Source organism: Talpa europaea (genome assembly GCF_964194135.1).
Source record: "Talpa europaea genome assembly, chromosome: 11".
NCBI lineage: Eukaryota > Metazoa > Chordata > Mammalia > Eulipotyphla > Talpidae > Talpa > Talpa europaea.
In genome coordinates, this window is record NC_140078.1 from 22,166,542 (window position 1) to 22,189,110 (window position 22,569).

At 41.9% G+C, this 22,569-nt stretch overlaps 1 protein-coding gene across 1 annotated transcript in view; it reads right to left on the reverse strand.

Annotated features, from left to right (window-relative positions):
* The window catches only part of MROH8 (maestro heat like repeat family member 8), a gene marked incomplete at its 5' end in the record, with an annotated part of 54,641 nt that extends 33,919 nt beyond the window's left edge, over positions 1 to 20,722 (reverse strand). Inside the window, 4 exons of the mRNA XM_084246669.1 lie at positions 7,278 to 7,400; positions 12,874 to 13,019; positions 14,812 to 14,933; positions 20,436 to 20,722. Coding sequence (XP_084102795.1) covers positions 7,278 to 7,400; positions 12,874 to 13,019; positions 14,812 to 14,933; positions 20,436 to 20,722 — 678 coding nt within the window. The remainder of the gene's footprint in view (positions 1 to 7,277; positions 7,401 to 12,873; positions 13,020 to 14,811; positions 14,934 to 20,435) is intronic.
* Positions 20,723 to 22,569: the final 1,847 nt, after the last annotated feature.

The following is a 22,569-nucleotide window of genomic DNA, read 5'->3' on the forward strand; positions in this document are numbered from 1 at the left end:
AACCAAAAAGAGGAGAACCTGTTTGCCTTGTTTGTAGGGTTCCAGAGACCTCCAAAGAAGGTGAGGAAGCTTGCCTCCATTGGCAGGACTGGACAACCCAGCCAACGAAAATGCCCTGGTACCCTCAAGAAGAGGAAAGCCCAGGTGGAGTCTGATGAGACCAACTTTGTACCTGAAGCCTGCATCGACCGGATGCCAACGGTTCGCTCTGATCCTATATGGAGTATTTCAACAAAGCCAGCTAGAAATTACTGTTGGTTGTTTCTGCCCTGTGATTTTATGCAAAAATGGAAAAAATGGTTTAAAAGTAAATTTAATTTACAAACTTTTGCTATGCTGTTAAAGTTTGGGATCAAGGTTGAGAAAATTCGTTTTTGCATAAGTTGAACCATTTTAACATTTTTTCCCTGTGATTTTGATATATTTGCTGTCTTGTTTTAGCTAACGCTCCAATTTTTTTTTCTTTTGACTGGTATAATGGACTATTTTTCAGAATGAAAAACTGTCATACTGGACATTCATAGACAATGCTGCTGACTAATTGTTGCTTCTCTTACACACATTGTAACCCTAAAAAAGACTGTCTCCTAAGATTACACCATAAAATCTGTGCCACCATAGATATGGTGGAATAAAAATTAAAAGGGGGGATTGCAACAGGGTGGTCCCCAGGAAAGGGGGAGGTTCCCTGCCCCACCCAAGGGAGGGTGGAGCTGAGCAGGAAGAGGAGAAGCTGAAGAAGAGACTGAGGAAGGAAGCAGGATGGAGCCAGGAGACCTGGAGGAGGCGCATGGAGCCTAGAGACACGTGAAGAAACTGCACTTGTCTTTTGGTCGTGGACTGGGTGACACAGATGTGGGTGAGACCCGTGGGGAGGTAACCATGGCAGCTTTCATCTGGATGTTGATTTTGCTCTTTTCCTTCCGGGCTTGTCTGGTTGTTTGTGACCCTTTTCTGTGGGTCCCCACTGGAAGATGCTTTAGACTTGTGGCAGGCTTTGGGGCCTTGTTCTGGGCCGATCCCATTTGGATGGAGTTTTACCCACGAGGGGACGGGTAACTTTGGGTGCTTCATTTAGAAACTAGACTCTTTGCCTTACCTGGATTGTTTCCTAGTTTTATTAAAGTTCCTTCCCATTAAAGTCTCCTATGTTTTGTGTTGATGCGGCGGATGGCAGAACCCATTTAGAATAGGCAGGTTTGCGGGGTTTGGGCTGCCCCTCTCCCTGTCCTATAACAGAACTAGAACTAGAAATGTCATCTTCTGAGCTCCCATTCTTTCCCATCTTTCTGCTTCAGGGAACTCAGTCTCACTAGGATCACTTTTCATAGTGAGCTATCCTCTGAACTCCTTCTGCATTTATTATAAATTGTCAGTGAAGACTCTTCTGAAATACCATTCTCAGCCATCTCCTGCCACATTGCCCAAATAATACAGTAACTTCTCAATGCTGAGTGTATCCTTTAATTAATTATTTAATCAAACAATTAACATAGTAGGGTTTTGTGGAGGACTCCAAATGCAGAATTAGGGCAGAGTTGCAAGCTGGCAGAGTTAAAAGATTCTAAGGACATAGGTATTTACCCAAAGGACACAGAAACATCAATTCCAAAGAACACCTGTACCCCTATGTTTATAGCAGCACTATTTACAATAGCTAAGCTTTGGAAACAGCCCAAATGCCCAAAAATAGATGACTGGATCAAGAAGATGTGGTACATATATACCATGGAATATTACTCAGCATTCAAAAAAGATAAACACATGCAATTTGCAGCAACATGGATGGCGCTGGAAGGGATCATGCTCAGCGAAATAAGCCAAAAAGAAAAAGAAAAATACCGGATGGTCTCACTCATAGCAGGAATCTAGAAAACTTAAATAAGGGACCAGGAAAATGAATAACTATAAGAAAGTGAAAATCAAAATTAACAAAAAACTATGAACCAGAGACACTTTTTGGGGGGTGGGGGGTGGGAGGGGAGGGATTGGGGTCAAAATGGGGGGGTTGCAATTGTATGGGGAATATAAAAATAAAATTTATTATTTAAAAAAAGTAAATAAATAAAACAATGAAAAAAAAAAGATTCTAAGGACAAGTCTGCTGTATTAAAATTCCACTGTTACAGGTCTTGGTCCACTCTCTACTATTGTACTCTACTAGCATCTAAAAATTTCTACTCTCCACCCTCTCTACTGCAGTCCTCTCTTCTCTCAATCCCATTTATCAGATCTTCGAGACTTAGGCTAGGTGATATTCCTGGATTAATTTCACCCCAATGATATCATTAGTGTATTCTATATCCCAGTTGCCAGTGAATATTTTTTGATTAAAGTTCTCAAAAGATTTTTCTGGTTTTTTTGAGTTAAGACATAGAATAAACCGTACATATTTAAAGTGTACAGATGATCTGTGACATAAGTATATACCTGTGAAACCAGCACCGCAATCAAGATAATGAAAATATGGTTCATTTCCAAAAGTTTTCTTGCTCTGCTCTCTATTTCTCCCTCTCTACTCTTTCCCACTCTACTTTTATGTCCAACAACCATTGATCTGATGTCACCATAACTTGAATTTTCTATAAATGAAATCATACAGTATATCCCTTTTATTTTTTTCTGGCAGCATAATTATGTTTTTTAAGATTTATATTTATTTATGCATATAAGACCTGGAATGCAGGCCAGAGGTGCGGGGGCGTGAGAAGATTCACCAGAGACAGAGTGGGGAGCAGAACAGGTGGACCTACTATGATATTCTGCTGAGGGGAGCAGCGAGCAAGGTCTGGTAGCATAATTATCTTTTTTTTTTTTTGAACAGATGTGAGATTTATTTTTTTTAATTTTTATTTATTTATACAAGCACTGGGTACAGTTAGAAGCGTGGGAGGGTGAGAGAATTCACCAGAGCCAGAGCGGGGAGCAGAGCAGGCAGAAGGACTGAAGTACACTGCTGAGAGGAGCAGCCGGCGAGGCAGGAGAGGTCTGCGGGCCATGTGGGACCCTCCTTTGGTGGCCGGGGAGCGGCCGGGGATCGAACCGGCGCTGCAGAGGCTGTGGGCAGCTTCGCAACCCAGCGCTCAACCGCTGTGTCACCGGGGAGGCCCTAGCATAATTATCTTGAGATGAATCCAAGTTGTAGCATATATTTTGTTGCCGAGTGGTATTCTATTATATGGATATGCCACAATTGTTAAATTCATCAGTTGATGGATGTTTGGATTGTTTCCAGTGTTTCGCTATAAGAAACAAAGCTGCTACTAACACTTGTGTACATATTTATCTGTGTGGACATATGCTTCATTTTACCTAGGAGTGAAACTGCTGGGACATATGGTAACTGTATGTTTAACTTAAACAGCCAAACTGTTTTCTGAAGTAGTTGTGTCATTTTACATTCCCACTAGCAGTGTATGGGAATTTAGTTGCGCCACATCCCCATCAACATTTGGTACTCTGTATAATTGCATCTCATTGTGGCTTCAGTTTGCTTTTCTCTAATCACAGTGGTGGAACATATTTTCAATTACTAATTTATAAATCTTCTTTGGTGAAGTATCATAAAATATTTTTCTCCTTCCTTTCCACGTTCTTTTCCTAGTTTCCTTGGTTCTTTTAATTTGAATACCAAAGAGTCATACACTGGGGTAGGTCATGAGAAACTGACTATTGACTTAAAAGTCTTCTTTATTGGGCCTCCCCGGTGGCGCAGCGGTTGAGCGCTGGGTTGCAAAACTGCCCGCAGCCTCTGCAGCACCGGTTCGATACCCGGCTGCTCCCTGGCCACCAGAGGAGGGTCCCACATGGCGCGCAGACCCTCCTGCCGCCCGCTGCTCCCCTCAGCAGTGTACTTCGGTCCTTCTGCCTGCTCTGCTCCCCGCTCTGGCTCTGGTGAATTCTCTCACCCTCCCGCGCTTCTGACTGTACCCAGTGCTTGTATAAATAAATAAATAAATAAATCTTTAAAGTTCCAGTCTCTTTAAAAAAAAAAAAAAAAGTCTTCTTTATTATAATGACCCTGGACTTTTCTTTTTTTTCATTTTTTAAAAAGATTTATTATAATTATTTATGCACACAAGAGCAGGGGTGTAGGCCAGAGGTGTGGGGGTGAAAGGATTTATCAGAGACAAAGTGGGGAGCAGTACAGGCAGAATGACTGAAATACACTGCTGAGGGGAGTAGCGTGTGAGACAGAAATCTACTGCACCATGTGGGTTAGCTTGCTGGCCAGGGATCAAACTTGCACTGCAGTGGCTGGCTATAGCTTGATAATGCTGAGGCTTAACCCCTTGCACCACCAGGAAGGCCCTCATTTTTTCATTATTTATTTATTTATTTATTTATTTTAAAAGATTTATTTATTTATTTATACAAAAACTGGGGTACAGGCCAGAAGCACAGGAGGGTAAGAGAATTCACCAGAGACAGAGCAGGGAGAAGAACAGGTAGATGGACCGAAGACACTGCTGAGGGGAGCAGCGGGCGAGGCAGGAGAGGTCCGACACACCATGTGGGTAGCTTCCTGGTCGGCGGGGAATCGAACCAGCGCCACAGAGGCTGCAGACAGCTTCGCAGCACGGCACTCAACCCGCTGTGCCACCAGGGAGGCCCCTTTTTTCATTTTTAAATTAGGTTTAAAATTTTTATTTTATTTTTGAAGTTACATTTTTGTTCTTTCATATATGAACATGTTCTACTCACCCTGCACCAAATCATCCATACCAATACCCCCTCTGCCTCTCCCAAACCCTAGTTTTTTCTTCCTTGAGGGTTCCTCAACAAAACCGCTATTCCTCTTGAGTATCTTTCCTCCAGGTTGTTGGGAGGGACACTTAACCCCTGCACATGAGCTTGGAGGGATTTTATATACTTGCACAATAATGCAATAATTGCATTTGTCTTATGGACACCAACTGCACTTAACTCTTCTAGGCTGAAATCCTAGCCAATCTGAAGATTGGTTGGGACTTGCAGTAGATATCTTACTACTGGCTGGACAGATCCACATGAACAGCAAAGGGAAATTCAATGTACTTTTGCTGCTTGAGACTTGCATTTGTAGATCTTCTGATCTGTTTGGTTGAGCTAGGTGGCAATTTGCTGCTGTCAGTTCTCGTGGATGTGTACTCTGGAATCATGCTGTTTTGCTGGGTCCTGTGGTTTCATACAGTGCTCTTCCCCAAGGAGCTAAGTCAAGTAGAAAATTGCATTCATACTTGAGTCTGCATTATATCATTCTATTCCTTTTGATGTACTATCTAAATGGTTGTCAATCTATTCATGAGGTGTGTGATCACTTCCAGATCGATTGTAAACTCTTGGAAGGCAAGGAGTAAATGAACACTTTCAGGAAATTTGGATAATTTATTGAAGCACCAAAGTGTTCTAAAGACCTTCCCTTGATAAATTACCTATCATTTAACAAATCTGTTAACTGGTTACTCTTCAATTCTGCAAATTACTAATCAATCTAATCAGATTTACATATCCATGGTAATGAAAAACAACTTTTCATTTTCCTGGAATATACAAGAAATCTCAGATTCAGAGTTTTAAAGCTTTAGTGAAACCAAAGGGAATGTTTCACAGATGAGGAAACTAAAGTACCAAGAAGTTAAATACTTGCTTAAGTGCCTTCTTTGTCAAGCCCTTCTGGATCTTTTGATATAGAACTGACTGTTCACGACTCCTCTGTGATCTCACTATACTATACATATTGAAACAAACTCTTATTATAGTCCCTGTAACACTCGTTTACACCTTACTTGTCTTCAGGAATATGAATTATGTTTTCTTTGTCCTTCTAGTCCCAGTACCCAGGAAAGTGCCTAGAACTGTCAAGTACTTAATAATGCAATGCAATGAATGAGCTAGTGGAAGAGTGTGGCTGAAGTGAAGCACAATTAGGACAGAATACAATAATAAAAGTAATACAACCGCAATTTTTTAATGCAAAATATATTAAGTACCATACTATGCGGCTTATTCTTCTTATTTACTATTCTCAACAGTTCTGTGGAATAGACACATCCACTATTCTCATTTTAGAGATGAGGTAACTGAGGCACTAAGAAGTTAAGTCATTTTCCAAAGTTCCATGGCTAGAAAGAGGCAGAGTTGTCACTTGAAATTAGGTATTGGATCACACAATCTGCCTCAAGACTACTACTTAACGAGAATGTAGAATCATCCTTACTGAGAAATTTAAATGCTATTCTTCTCCTTTCTACTCCTCTTCTTTTTATTGCTTCCTGAGAGTTACTGTGTTTGTGCAGTCCCCGAGTATTTCTCCTCCATGTAAAGATATTGATATGAGAAGAGGCTAAGAGAAAGGATTGCTGCAGGGGGCTTGTTGCCCCAGCCAGATAGGATACTGACAAGCAGCTAAGAGAAAGGGCCTCACACCGTGGGGTTGAAGATCTGGCATCCCTTTGCTTTTTATTCTTGGTCATAGAGAGAGAAAAATTTATTAGAGAGTATATTGGGCAGTGGATTGTACACGTCAGCAGGCTGTAAGTAAATGGCACAGAAAATTATCTGTTTAGAAATTAGTATTAAGCAATTTGGCCCACTTGACAATGGGAGGCAATTTATTGTACATGCCTGACAAGCAATCCAGCACAATAATTCTAGTAGGTCCTTCTTTTGCCTTCTTTTGAAGTTTCTTGGGAAAGTTTTTAAATGAAGCTATTTGAGTTAAGGAGTTTCTAGGTAAAAAAAGTTCTGATAGCTGAGTAGCAGCCGGTCCCCAGCTGAAGGCCATGTGAATAAGAAAAGTCTTTTCTTGCTTAGGCTTTAGCTGATAGGGATGTACTGGCGGCTATCCACAGTCTTAGGTAATTGTTTAGCTGAATCAAGGAGTTCTAGTGTAAGGCTTAGTTTTTTATTAACTTTGAAGTTTTCCTTCTTACTGAGAGCACGTAGTAGCCAAAGGTCTATGGGAAAAGGGATGCACTGATTGTTTCTATGCATATGATGATGTAATCTCTCGGCTTGCTAAAAAAGTATAAATAAAGAACCTGCTGAGCCCCTCAGAAGAAGATACTAGCACCTCAACAAGTGTCAGTGTCTCCTCATTCTAACTCATCCCCTTCCCCGTAGTCCTTTCGTTTTCGCCGACGCCGTCTCATCCTTTCAGGAACCCCTGACACGACATTTTGCCGGAGGCTGGTCTCCAGCAAAGGATAATATGGGTGAAGCCACTAAAACTTTTGTTGACCAAGTCACTGAATTTGCATGGTTCCAATAATTCAAAATAAGGTCACAATACTTACATTTAGGGTATGCACAATATCTTCTATGTTACTGTGAATGAATGATCCTGTGGTTTCATCACAAGGTAATGTTTGGCTGAGAGAAGACAAAGATCTTAGGAATGACAGCTTCTCCTGCTCACTCTAAATTTGTGGGAAAAGGACAAAAACACAACTGTATGTTCTGATTTCATTTAGTAATTATAGAGGGCTTTTGAAAAATATATTGCAATGTTTGAAATATGTAACATCTCATTCAATGCAATGGCAATCTTTCATTAGGAATGAATAAACTACAGAAGAATTTCTGTGAAATTCCTTCTCTACTGGCCCTACCTTTTCCCCTCTCAGCTAGAATACTGAGTCCTCCACCATGGCTCACCCCACCCTTTAGTCTTGGCTTCCTTATCTACCCATTCAGTACACTGCTGATTGATTAAGCTTCCTAAAGGTGACCTCTGACGCTATTACTTGTAGCACTTTGGATGTCATTAAAGACTCATTGTTTTGAGTCTTTATGGTTTCCTATTAAAATGCAAATTCTGATTTGAACAAATTCTCTTTTGTATTATTTTTCTTATAAAAGCAATATCCATCATAGCAATGTTGAAAAAATGAAGTATAAAGAATAAAAGGCACCAATAATTCTACCATCTTAGGAGAATTTTGTCCCATCTTCACCCTCTGTAGATCAATCATATGAACAAGTATAAGCTCTCTGGTAAGTATGCAGCAATGTACAGCAAGAGGCTGACTTCATCATCTGTTTCTCTCTCACCTGGATTATAACAATACAACAATGGGTTTCATGCTCTAGTGTTGTCCCCTTCAACCTACTTCCCCAACGATTACTGGATTCATCTTCCCCAAATGCAAATTTGATAAAGTAACTCCTTATCAAAAATCTTTCAATAGCACTCATGGAGGTCAAGGTTTACCCAATGTGACCCCAGACAGCCTCTTTATATATATATATATATTTTTTTTAATAGAGGCTTTTTTGTTGTTGTTTTGTTTATACATGCACTGGGTACAGTCAGAAGTACGGGAGGGTGAGAGAATTCACCAGAGCCAGAGTGGGGAACAGAACAGGCAGAAGGACCGAAGCACACTGCTGAGGGGAGCAGCGGGCGGCAGGAGAGGTCTGCGCACCATGTGGGACCCTCCTCCAGTGGCTGGGGAGCAGCCAGGGATCGAACCGGCGCTGCAGAGGCCGCGGGCAGCTTTGCAACCCAGCGCTCAACCGCTGCGCCACCGGGGAGGCCCCCAGACAGCCTCTTCAAGTTCACTTCTTGCCTTTCTCTCCCAGCATTCTGAGTGCTAATCAAATTAACTTTATGCTGCCTTTTCTTGCTTCTGGACCTTTGCATTTTCTGTGCTCTCTATGCTAGTTAACTAACTAAAATCTATACATCTTTTAAGACCTAGATCACTCATTATCTAAAATAATAGATATCTGAAATAGGGTCAGGCATCATGCTGTGTATTCATACACCACATGAGTATATTATGGCATCTGTGACAGTCTGACAAAATTAACTTCTTATTCATCTATTTCCCTGACCAGTTGTGAATTCAGGTCAGGGCAAGGAGTAGACCTGTTTATTCCCAATTCATGCAGCAATCCAAGCCCTTTATTAATTACACAGAAATCCTTTATATAAAATCCTCTGGGGGGAGAAAGATAAAGAATAGTTGAAGTCAAAAGTCAAGGCCATTTTATGCTGTTGCTATCCAATATGTCAAAAGGAAAGAAGGCCAAGGGGAAGAAGGTGGCCCAGGCCCCTGCTGTCCTGCAGAAGCAGGAGGCAAAAAAGGTGGTAAATTCCCTGTTTGAGAAAAGGCCCAAGAATTCTGTCATTGCACAGGACATCCAGCCCAAGAGGCACCTCACCAGCTTTGTCAAATGGCCCCACTAGGTGAGGCTGCAGCAGCATCTGTAATGCTTCCTGCCATTAACCACCTCACCCAGGCCTTTGACAGCCAAAGAACTACTCAATTGCTTAAGCTGGCCCACAAATACAGACCAGAGATCAAGCAAGAGAAGAAGCAGAGATTGTTGGCTCAAGCTGAAAAGAAAGTTTCTAGCGAAGGGGATGTTCCCACTAAGAGGCCACCTATACTTTGAGGAGGGGTTAATAATGTCACCACCCTGGTGGAGAACAAGAAGGCTCAGCTGGTGGTGATCACGCATGATGTGGACCCTAGCGAGCTGGTCATGTTCCTGCCTGCCCTGTGCCGGGTGACTGGGGTTTCCTACTGCATTATCAAGGAGAAGGTGAGGCTGGGGCGACTGGTCCACAGAAAGACTTGTACCACTATCGCCATTGCAACGGTTAACTCAGAAAACAAAGGAGCCCTGGCCATGCTGGTGGAAGCTATCAGGACCAGTTACAATGACAGATACAGTGAGATCTGACATCACTGGGGAGGCACTATCTTGGGTCAGAAATTGGTGGCTCACTTCACCAAGCTAGAAAAGGCAAAGGCGAAAGAACTTGCCACTAAAATGGGCTGTGTATGCTGTCACTTCTTCTGTACATAAAAATAATAATAAATGTCCTTCTCCCCCTCCTCCAAAAACATAAAGACCAACATGCTGGCCTTAAGTGTTTCTTAGAAATTATATTGGCATTATAGACAGAGAAAAGGTAAAGTCTGATGATTTTTCACAAACCAAAAAATCCACGTATACATAGCATACTCTGATTAACATTTGTCAATGACAGATCACATTCACAATGGTGGTCCCAACAGTCCACACCACACGGCCTCGGTGTGTAGGAGGCTATTCCACCTATTCATGGAATTGCAGTGTATGATGTTCACACAATGACAAAATTGCCTAACCACACATTTCTCAGAATGTATGCCTGTTGCTAAGAGATGAATGACTATATCCAGAGGAAATGAAGTCTGGATTTCAAAGAGATATAAGCACTCTTTCCATTGCATTTTTATTCACAATAGCCAAGATATGAACACAAATATCAATTGATGGAGGAATGTGTAAAGAAAATGTGATATGTATACATATAATGGAATATGGTTCAGCTTTTAAAAAAAAGGAAATCCTCTCATTTGTGACAACATGAATAAAAATGGGGAAGGTATGTGAATAAGTCAGACACACAAATACAAAAGTGGCACAATCTCACTTATATGTGGAGTCTAAAAGTCAAACTCATAGAAACAGAGGATAGAATGGTGGCAGCCTGGGGCAGCGGTGTGAGTGTAATGGGGAGATGCTAATCAAAGGATACAGTTTCATTCATGCTAGAAGAATGAATTATGGAAAACTAAGGTACAGCAATGGTGACTACAGTAATAGATACTGTATTAAATACCTGAAATTTGCTAAAAGGATCTTAAATTTCATCACACACATACAGTGGCAACTATGTAGATGTGACAAATAAATTATTCTAGATTGTGGTAATCTTTTCACAATGTATACAAATATCAAAACATCAAGTTGTAGATATGATATCTATACAATTTATACATGTCAAAGCTATCTCAATAGTTGTTTAAAAAAAAAAAAAACACACCAGGGCCTCCCTGGTGGCTCAAGGGGTTAAGATACAACCTATGAAGTGTTCTGTAGCCATTGCAGCACGAGTTCTATCCCCGGCCAGGGAGCCACCCACATGGCACAGTGGAATTCTCCTGACTCGCCTGCTGCTCCCCTCGGTGGTGTGCTTCAGTCAGTCTGCCTGTTCTGCTCCCCACTCTGTCTTTGGTGAATCCTCTCACCCTCCATACCTCTGGCCTGTACCCCAGTTCTTCTATACATAAATAAATAAATCTTTAAAAATAAAGAAAAAAACACCATATAATCAGTAAGAGATTACCAGCAATCTAGAGACCCTCCTCATCCTCTTTTCCAAGGCTATTTTTTTACACTCCACATGCTAAAATTTACCTTTTAAGGGGGAGAGTGAAAAATACGTGCATAAGTCCTAATAACATGCATAAGTCCATGTAACTATTACTACCATCAAGATATAGAGCAATTCCATTACCCCCAAATTTTCCCTCATGCAACCCTTCTGAAATCATACCCTCCCCCATACCCTAATTCCTAGGAACCACTAATCTGTTCTTGATCATGATAGCATTTGTTTTTTCTTTTTGGAATGCCATGTAACTGGAAACATATCATCTATAACCTTTGGGGATCGTCTTCTTTTGGTCAGTATCAGTCTTTGAGATTCATCTAACTTGTTGACATGTATCAGGAATTTTTGCCTTTTATTGCTGGATAGTATTCCATGTGATGGGTGCACCCTGGTTTGTGTGCTTGTGAACACTTTTAATCTTATCACTCCAACTTCTCCCCAGTGTTTAATACAGTATCTTATTAACAGTAGATGCTCATTCATTATTTGTTGATTGACTGATTAAAATTTAAAAGACATATAAAAGGTGACTTCACTGGAAACACAAACTAGAGAGATGTTACTGCAATAATTGCCTCTCATAAAGATCCAGACCAAGCAAGAAACTACACAGCAGGATGGGCCATGTCATGAAATAAAGGAAATAAACAGATATACTTTTTTTGTTTATTAGACAAAATTAAAAACAAAAAGTAATACTGATTTTGGACAGTTGTACATAACCGGGCATTTAATATATTCTGCCAATGAGAATACATATAGGCTTAAGATCGCAGGGAATAATTTACTAATATCTATTAAAAGCTTTAAAAGAATATGTATCTGTTGATTCAGCAACACTACATCCAGGAATTTACCCTGGAGAATCATTTGAGGAGTACAGAGAACCACATATAAGATTATTTGTCAAATAACATTAAGAATTAGAAAGGACCTCACTGGCTAATGGTGGGGGTATTAGTTAAGTAAATTAGGATGTTCATTTTATTGTTCTTAGGGTAAAAAAATCTTATCTTATTTTCAAGGACCTGTATGGTCTCACTCTACCTACCTCTTCAGCCTCATTTTGTCACCATGATTTACAGAAACCATGCCTTTTCCAATTCCTCAATCATACTCTGTTCCTTTGAGCCAAGAGTTGTTAAAAATACCATTTCCTATTTCCCTCTGATTCTACCATCTCCTAGTTTCTCTTATTCATTACTCAGATCTGAGTCATTTCCTCAGAAATATCTTCCCTAATAAGTTCTTCTGTTATGTGCTCTTCATTGAATGAATGAATGAACAAATGATTCACCCAAACAATGGAATACTGTACAATTAAATAGGATAATAGAGATATAGTTATTAATGTTGAAAATTTTTTCTACATATAATTTTCTATAATTACATGTATTTTTTCAAATATATGTTTTTCTATAATTACATATGTTTGTATGCATAGAAAAAAAAATCTGAAAATACATACACCAAAATGTTAACAGTAGTTATCTCAGAAGAGTAGGATTGGAAGGCTAACTTTTTAAATTATGGTTTTGATTTTATAGAAATTTGATTATTTTTATAAATATAAAGACATTTTACAAAAACATGTAGATGAAAGTATAAATATTAATTTCACAGTCTGTAAAATATTTTCAAATTAAATAATAAATGTGTAAAATATTTATATAAATGGAAGGATAAGATAACATGTAATGATTGTTTGTACATACCTTTAATTCCCTATTAAAAACTTCCTGCATGGACTGGATCAGCCTCTCACTGGTGATATTGCTGAGGGGGACCTGGTGGCTCGGGTGCTTGAGGTTATCTGTGAGGGATTCCTCAGAGAGTCCAGGGAGGTCAGTGATGTCTAAGTCTAATACCAAGAAAAAGTCACTAGCTGACATGTCTATATGAAGTTACATAGTTTAATGGGGAGAATCACTGACTATCAGGGTAGACTGGTCCTGTTTTCACCTTTGCTACTTGCTGTATGACCTTGACTAATTCCCTTCCCTTCTCTGAGTCTCATTTTCTCAATTACAAATTCAGCATTCCCTAAGGGCTTCCTAACTACAAAACCCTTTAGGATTAAGCTCTCTTGAAGTAGTTATGAACAGCTCAGTTTGAGACTTGTTTGAATCCTGGCTCTACCTCTTATTTGTGTGAGAAACTGTAACTTTATCAAGTTAGTTTGCCTTCTGGAAGTTTAGTTTCCTTATCTGTAAAATGGAATTAGTGGGAACATTAAGTGAGATAATAGTTACAAAAGGCTTACCCTGGTATCTTGTCTGTACTAAGCACTTAAACAGCAAACATTACTATTCCAGCTCAAAAGGCTGTGACTCTATGGTGACAAAAGCTAAAAATAAAGTACCAGCCTCTTGCTGATACTCCTTTCTTTCCAGTGGGCCAAGCTATAGCTGGAGCGCTGGAGGTATCTCCTTTCCCACCTCGGGCATGTTGATTTCGAGCAGACTCCAGTAGTATTCCAGAGGTGGTCTGCTGAGGCTTGATCCTTGCTCTGCTGCTTTCTAGTGTTCTTTGTGTGGCCTTGCTTTTTCTGGGCCTATTTCTTCATTTCCAAAATGGGGATGATAAAAGAACCCACTTTAACGGTTTGATAAAGGCCTAGTACCATGAGTGTTGGCAAATACTATTCTGGTGCTAACTGAGTGACAAGGATTATGAGGGCATCATTTTCCTTTTTCTGTAGAGTTATATCCTGACCACCTCTATTTGTCAATACCCAGCCTCTTATTTTTATTGGACAAATAGTCTTACTATTTTCCCCTTAACACAGCTATCATCTTATTACACTTTTTGTGTATTCCTCTTGGTATCCAGAATTATAGCTTCTGCAAATTCCTCTGATTCCCTTCCACATTCTTGTTATCCACTAAATGCAATTATTGAAGCCATGTTCTTATTCACTACTGATCCTTGCTAGCACAGGCTCTTCCTTCTATGTGTATGTTTCTCCTTCCTCTCCTCCACTTTCTCCCACCTCTTTATTTAGCTAACTCCCACTCATCCTTCAGGACTCAGCTCCAGGATACCTTTCCTAAATCCCCTTTTTGCTCACTTTGGCGAATTATCCTCCTAAATATTATTAAAGAAAGAACGTAACCATAACTTCCAAAATTCTCATTTGAGTCCTGCCCATTCTATCTCATTCTATCCCAGTTGCTCGTAGACTTTCATAGTGCTTACTTATATAACCTGTTTGTCTACTTTTGGGGGGTCATTTTTAGCACTATAATGTAAATTTGATAAAGGCAGGGACTATATAAGCCTTGTTCATTTTGCATGACCAGCATCTGGTACTCAACAAATATTTGTAGAATAAATGAAAGACAGTTTTCTGCAGCCCAATTCAGATTCCACTCACATCTATGTTTCCCGTCTCAGAATCCTTGTTGCACTGAAGCTTTGTGCAAGTTTGCAGGATTATCTGTTGCAGGGCCCAGTTTAATTTCCTATATGTCTACAACAATGTATTTCATCTCACTTTGCCATCCATATTTTAAGGTCTCAAAGTCAGGAACCAAATTCATTGTCAAAATCTAACTAAGGTTTGGTCACCCAGCGACTTGATTTGAAAAGAGTTTCCCCTTCCCCCGCTCCCTCCTTTCATTAAAAAAAAAAAAATCCTTTCCCCTTTTTACCTGTAAGTTCAAGACTACTTGGATCTTTTTTAATTTCCTCTAAATTACTGAGCTGCAAATCCACACTTCCTGAATCACTGTCAGAAGCACAAGGGATCACTACTTCTTCCCTCCTATTAGTCCTAGGAAAGAAGGGATTTGAAAAATTAGTTTTTTAGGACTCCTTATCTTATCAGTCAAGTGAAAGTTTAAACCTCACCTCTCAGAGAAATATATATATATTTTTTAAGATTTATTTATTTATTATTTATACAAGAATTGGGGTACAGGTCACATGTGCGGGAGGGTGAGAGGATTCACCAGAGACAGAGTGGGGAACAGAACAGGCAGACTGACGAAGTACACTGCTAAGGGGAGCAGCAGGCAAGTCAGGAGAGGTCTGCTGCGCCATGTGGGACCCTCGCTGGCAGGCCGGAATCTAACGTCGCTGCAGAGGCTGTGGACAGCTTCCCAGCGCAGCGCTCAACTGCCTGCACCACCAGAGGAGGCCCACAGAGAAATATTTATTAATAACCAGTCTAGGCTAAGTGGCTCCTCTCCATCCCAGCTCCAAGTTACGTTCTCATTTTCTCCTCAGTTTTTAACCATTACTTACAATTATTTTATTCATTGTGTTTATTGACTATCTTCCATTAGACTACAAGCTCTGTCAGAGAAGAAACTCTGTCTACATGGTCATAGTTGTAGTCTCAGCAACTAGCATATTGTCAGCCTCATGGAGAGTGAATGGTAAGAAGTTCTATGGTACAGTTAAAAGAGACTTCCTTTAATTCTCCTGTTTCCCGCTTTTTCTACAGCACACACCTTCTAATAGACCATTCACTTATTTGTTCATCTTTTTATCATCTATTTCCTCTTGCTAAAATCTAAGCTTCATGAGGGCAAGGATCTTTGGCTATTTTGTTCATAAATGCATTTCAAGAGTAGAGAATAGGGCCTCCCTGGTGGTGCAGGGGGTTAAGATGGAACCTATGAAGCTATCCACAGCCACTGCAGCACGAGTTCCATCCCCGGCCAGGGAGCTACCCACATGGCGTGGCAGACCATTCCTGTCTCACCCGCTGCTCCCCTCAGCAGTGTATTTAAGTCAGTCTGCCTGTTCTGTTCCCCTCTCTGTCTCTGGTGAATCCTCTCACCCCCCACACTTGTGGCCTGTACCCCAGTTCTTGTATACACAAATAAATAAATCTTTAAAAAAAAAAGATAGAGAATAGTGTTTGGCACATGGTAATGTCAATACACACTGAGTGAATGACTGAATGTTTAGCATACATTATTGAATGAAAAAACAAGTTGCCAAACCATGGCTATGATTCCATGTTTATTAAAAGAAATCAGTGATTTCACAAAAGCTATTAAGTGTGTGTGAAGCTATAAGTGTGTGTGTGTGTGTGTGTGTGTGTGTGTGAGAGAGAGTGAGCGTACAGATACACACAGAAAAATGTTGGATAGACATTTTGGCATAGGAAACTTAAACCTAACATCAGTGCAAGAGACTTGTTGATAGAAAAATTTAGTTTTTGAATTTCTGTGTTGTTTGACATTTTTAAAATGTGGACATGAGCATCAAATTTGACAAAGATGTGGAGTAAATACAATTCTTAGAAATTGCTGTTAGCAGTGTGAATTGGTACAATCACTTTAGAAATGATTTGCATTATATAGTAAAGTTGAAAATGTACATATACCATGCCTCACTATTCCATTCCCAACAATGTATTTCAGTGAAACTTTTGTGCACCAGAAATATATATATAAAAGAATTTTCATAGCAGTAGTCATCATAGAAAAAAACTGGAGACACCCGGGCCTCCCTGGTGGTGCAAGGGGTTAAGACACAACCTATGAAGCTCTCCGCAGCCACTGTAGCACAAGTTCGATCCCTGGACAGGGAGCTACCCACATGGCGCAGCAGACCTCTCCTGACTTGCCTGCTGCCTCCCTCAGCAGTGTACTTCAGTTAATCTGCATGTTCTGCTCCTCACTCTGTCTCTAGTAAATCCTCTCACCACCCTGTACCTCTGGCCTATACCCCAGTTCTTGTATGCATAAACAAATAAATCTTAAAAAAAAAAAAAACTGGAGACACCCAATGGTCTAGCAAGAGTAGAGTAAAATGTAGTATATTCAACCAATGAAGTACTACATAGCAGTAAAAATGAGTTTTAGTAATGTACACTGACATAGATAAATCTAACAATGTTGAGAGAAAAAAGAAAGTTATGGAAAAACTATGCAGTAAATTCCATTTATAGAAAGTTAAAAATATGCAAAAGTAAACAAATACTGTTATAATATAAACATAAATAAATATGAAACACCATAAACATACGTACTAATACTGTGAAGAAAAGTAAAGAAACAGGGCCTCCCTGGTGGCACAGCAGTTGAGCTTGGGTTGCGAAGCTGCCCGCAGCCTCTGCAGCGCCAGTTAGATCCCCGGCTGCTGGGCAAGGGTCCCACATGGTGCTTGGACCTCTCCTGCCGCCCGCTGCTCCCCTCAGCAGTGTACTTCGGTCCTTCTGCCTGTTCTGCTCCCCGCTCTGGCTCTGGTGAATTCTCGCACCCTCCCACGCTTCTGACTGAACCCAGTGCGTAAATAAATAAATAAATAAATCTTTAAAAAAAAAAAAGTAAAGCAACAATCTGACCTGCAAGACGGGGAAGTCTGAGGGCAGGGGAGGGAGGTAGAATGGGGTAGAATGGGATAGACTGGGTAGACCCAGAAAGAACTTCAGGTACAGTTTCACTGAATCATTATTTTTCCTTACAAATATTTTGTAAGTATTCATATTTTCATTTAATCAATACTAAATACAACGATTTCAGGGGAAAAAACAATCCAATGAAGTTTGAATTTTTTCCTGTGTGCCCTTATTACTTTAACAACTTAAAAAAGTAGTTAAGGCCTCCCCCGGTGGTGCAGTGGTTGAGTGCTGGGCTGCGAGGCTGCCTGCAGCCTCTGCAGGCCACTGGCGAGGGTCCCACAAAAAAAAAAAAAAAAAAAAAAAAAGTTAATTAAAAACAAACCACCTAGGAGTTTCAGTTGCTTCACATTCTTGTCAACTTCTAGTATTGCTGGACTTTTTTTATATTGATCATTTCAAGGTATGTGCAACAGTATCTCACTATGGTGTAATTTGCAATGTTATTGATCATCTTTTTATATGTCTACTTACTATATATGTATTTTTTTTTTTAAGATTTTATTTTTGTGCAGAAGAACTGGGATGTAGGTCAGAGGTACAGGGGGTGAGAAGATTCACCAGAGACAGAATGGGAACAGACCAGGTGGATTTACTGAAATACACTGCTAAGGGGAGCAGGCCAGGCAGGTCTGCTGCTCTGTGTGTAGATTGAACTCTGGCCTTCTCAAGGTGGGATGTCACTATGATAGCACTGAGACTTAACCCATAGGCCACCAGGGAAGTCGACCCCATATGCGTATCTTTGTTAAAGTGTCTTTTGCTCATGTTTTTCATTGGACTGCTTAAAAGAGTTTGTTGGTAAATGTTTAACAACAGAGTCCCCACGTGTAGTTCTTAAATGAATGTTAGCTGGTATTTCCATTTCTGTTAACGAGTAAGATGTCATTGAAATTTCAAAGTGACTTCTTTTTTAAATTGGATGTCTTCAAACACTAGAAGAGTATTTCCTCACGATTTTGTTCTATTCATAATGTAAAGTATACAGACATGACCCACTTTTAGGTCTAATTTCTATTAACATTATCTCTATCATTAAGTTGATAGAGAAATAAATCAGACTTTGTGTGAGAGGATAGGGTGGAATAAAAATTAAAAGGGGGGATTGTAAGAGGATGGTCCCCAGGAAAGGGGGAGGTTCCCTGCCCCACCCAAGGGAGGGTGGAGCTGAGCAGGAAGAGGAGAAGCTGCACAAGAGACTGAGGAAGGAAGCAGGATGAAGCCAGGAGACCTGGAGGAGGCGCATGGAGCCTAGAGACACGTGAAGAAACTGTGCTTGTCTTTTGGTCGTGAATTGGGTGACACAGATGTGGGTGAGACCCATGGGGAGGTGACAGTGGCAGCTTTTTTCTTGATGTTGATTTTGCTCTGTTCCTTCCGGGCTTGTCTGGTTGTTTCTGACCCTTTTCTGTGGGTCCCCACTGGAAGATGCTTTAGACTTGTGGCAGGCTGTGGGGCCTTGTTCTGGGCCAATCCCATTTGGATGGAGTTTTACCCACGAGGGGATGGGTAACTTTGGGTGCTTGATTTAGAAACTAGACTCTTTGCCTTACCTGTATTGTTTCCTAGTTTTATTAAAGTTCCTTCCCATTAAAGTCTCCTATCTTTTGTGTTGATGCGGTGGATGGCAGAACCCATTTAGAATAGGCAGGTTTGTGGGGTTTGGGCTGCCCCTCTCCCTGTCCTATAACAGATTCACCAAAGAGACAGTGGGGAGCAGAACAGAGAGAGGTACTGAAATATACTGCTGGAGGGGAGCCGCAGGTGAGCCAGGAGAGGTCTGCTGCGCCATGTGGGTAGTTCCCTGGCCAGCCAGGGGATCGAACTAGTGCTGCAGAGGCTGCAAATAGCCTCACAGGTTGCGTCTTAACCCCTGGGCCACCAGGGAGGCCCAGAAGAATTCTTTATATATTCTAGATAAGAACTGTCGAACAGAACTTTCTGTGATAGTGGAAATGTTCTGTAAGTCTGTGCTGTCCACTACCTTATCCACTATCCACTGTGGATAAAATTTCAACGTTAATTTTCAACTTTAATTTAGTTCCATTCAAACTTAAATACTCACATTCACCTAGTATCTAAGATACTGAACAGCACAATACCAGACACAGAAAGAACTAACTCTCCCTTATTTGGAACAGTAATAATGGTAATAAGACTGACCGTACTATGCATATTTTTGTGTGTTCACAATAGTTGGGAGGCGTGGATTATAGTCACACTGCTTGGGTTCAAACCTTTACGGCTCCTTCTCTTTAAAATGAGAATACCTATCAGCACATGATTCACACACTGGTGGTGAGTAAATTAAATAATCTACTCAGGGGCTCAGTTCGCTGTCGTGTTATCCAGCAGACTCGGTAACTGGAGTTCTTAGATAAGTCACTTCCATTGTTGAGCCAGTTACTTCTTCGGTAAAGCTGCCCTAAATCGCTCCTCACAGAGCTAAGTGTGAGGAATCATCGAGTCCACACCGATGCTTCGCAAGTCCGAGAAAACATCACTCGCTGGCCAGTTATTAACAACTGAAATAATCTTTGGGGGAAATTGCCACAGTTTTCTAAAAACAAACAAACCTCTTTATTACAGCTCACCCTGCCCACCGGCCCCCTCCCGCGCCTTTAAATCTGGCCGGGCTGCAGAGCCACGGCTGAGTGACACCGCGATCGGCCAATCAACGCGACGGGCCAATCAGCGGGGGCCCCGTCTCGGGCCTACCCCGAGGCCTCGGCCAACCGCGTCCCGGGAGCGGCCGGAATAGGACCGTTGCGAGGCGGTCGGTTCCAAGTGGGCCACGACGCCGGGGGGCGGTGAAGAGCGCCTGTGCGGAAGGACCGCGGGGCCTCGCGGGCACCGGGCCTAGAATCCCGGCCAGGCCCGCTCGAAGCGGCCCGGCCTAGTGGAACGGCGGGGACTGACCTGTGCTTAGACCCCATCCCGGCACGTAAAGCCTCCTTCGAATCACTGACGTCCCCTCCGGCGCGCTCCTGGAGCCACTTTCCTGAGCGGAAGTCAGCCTGCGGCTCGGACCCTGGTGGGACCTGCTCGGAGGAATGGCGCCGCCGGGTGAGGCGTTGCGCATGGCTCAGTGAGGGGTCCCCGCGGCCGGCTCGCCTTGGGCAGTGGGCCGTCGCTCGCGGGGGGCTAGTGCTGACCACTCGGGAGCCGACCAAACGGGATCCCCTTCCCCTGCGGGGCAAGGGCATGGGCTTTCTCGGGTTCTAGGGTCTGGCAGCGGGGCGGCCAGCGGGTGGGAGTGCCTGCGACCGGAGGGGTGGGGGTGTGTGTGGGGGGGTGCGGTGGTCTACGGGTCCCCCCGAGGCCCAGCCGCCGGACCGCGACCGCGCTTCACCCTGGGGCGGGCTTCACTCATTCATTTGGCTCGTCCGGCCTCCCGGGCCAGGCGGCCTAAGTGAGCTTTTGGGCAAATTGTCCTTTGGCTGTAGCTTTCTCTTTAGTGAAAGGAGCAAAAGCTTCTCTCTCCTGGGGCTTAGATTTTAGAGCGAAAGTTCTGAAGTTAGACTCACGGGGTGCACATTTGTAGGCTGCCACTTATCGGTTATGTGACCCGGAGGGTTACTTAAGCCCTCTGCAACTCTGTCATTTGTAAAATAGGTTTGTTATATTATTTGCCTCGTATACGGTGCTCCGAGTATTAAATGAGATGGTGTGTGAGCATAACTTTGTGCTTGGCGGTAAGCTCTCAGTGAAGTTACCTGCCTTACCAGTTATGGAGTGCGCACTGTGCAGAACGCAGACGCATCACGACTTGGGAAATATGTGCTTTATTTTTATTTGGCAGGTAAGAGGCTACTCAGAGAAAGAAAGTAACTTGCCCAGGGTAACTTAAGGAATAAGTCAGTGGCTCACTGATTCATTTGAGAAGTTGGAGGTAGTAGAGGGGTTAAAAACTGACATAGGAGTCAGACTGCCTGCTTCTAGTTATGTGTCTTAGGGCAAGAAATTACATCTGAGCCTCAATTTTTTTTGGTCTGTAAAATGCAGATAATGGCCACCTCGCTTGGCTGTTGTGAGAATTTAATGACCTAATGCATGCAGAGTACTTAGGGTAGTATGAGCATACCTGACACATACCAAGTGCTCAAATTTCAGCCAAAAAAAGTTATTAATAAAAAAGTGGGAACATTGAGATTCTGACACAGATGCTGTGTTAGGGGAATTTACAGTCTGAGTGGGAAAATGCTAATCAGCATCATTCACTAAATCTTAATATATTGTGTACATGCATGGACACAAGATACTGGAGATTCAGTATCCTCCTTTCTCTTTTCTTTCTGGCTTAAACTGAATTCTAGCCCGACTTTGACCACTTCTGAACACTCCCATTGCTGTCACCTTGGCTCAAACCATCATCACCTTTTTACTTGGATTGTGAAAATAGTCTTCTAACTGATATCCTAACTGCTGTCCCTGCTCCTACGTAGTCTCAACACAATATTGTTTATTCTCAACACAGTACTTCTGTTAAAATATAAGTCAGAGGGCCTCCCTGGTGGCGCAGCGGTTGAACGCTGGGTTGTGAAGCTCTCTGCAGCCTCTGCAGCCCCCGGTTCGATCCCCGGCTGCTCTCCAGCCACCAGAGGAGGGTCCCACATGGCTCACAGACCTCTCCTGCTGCCCGCTGCTCCCCTCAGCAGTGTACTTCGGTCCCTCTGCCTGCTCTGGTTCTGGTGAATTCTCTCACCCTCCCGCCCTTCTGACTGTACCCAGTGCTTGTATAAATAAATAAATCTTTAAAAAAAAATTAAAAAAAAAAATAAGTCAGATCACCCAGCTCAAACCAGTGTCTCCCATCTTGCTCAATAAAAGCTAAGTCCCTATAGTGGTTACAGGGCCCTCTGGATTTGGTCTCTGCTACCTATCACCTCTTCCCTGCCTCTCTTCATGTACTCCTCTCTGCTATACAGTCTTGTGGTTGATGTGAAAAAGCACCATATACACTTCTGATTCAGGGTCTTTGCCACTTTTCTTTTTGTCATAATTTCCCTCAAAATCTTTGTGATTTGTGTTTTCTTATTTTTCAGGTCTGTAC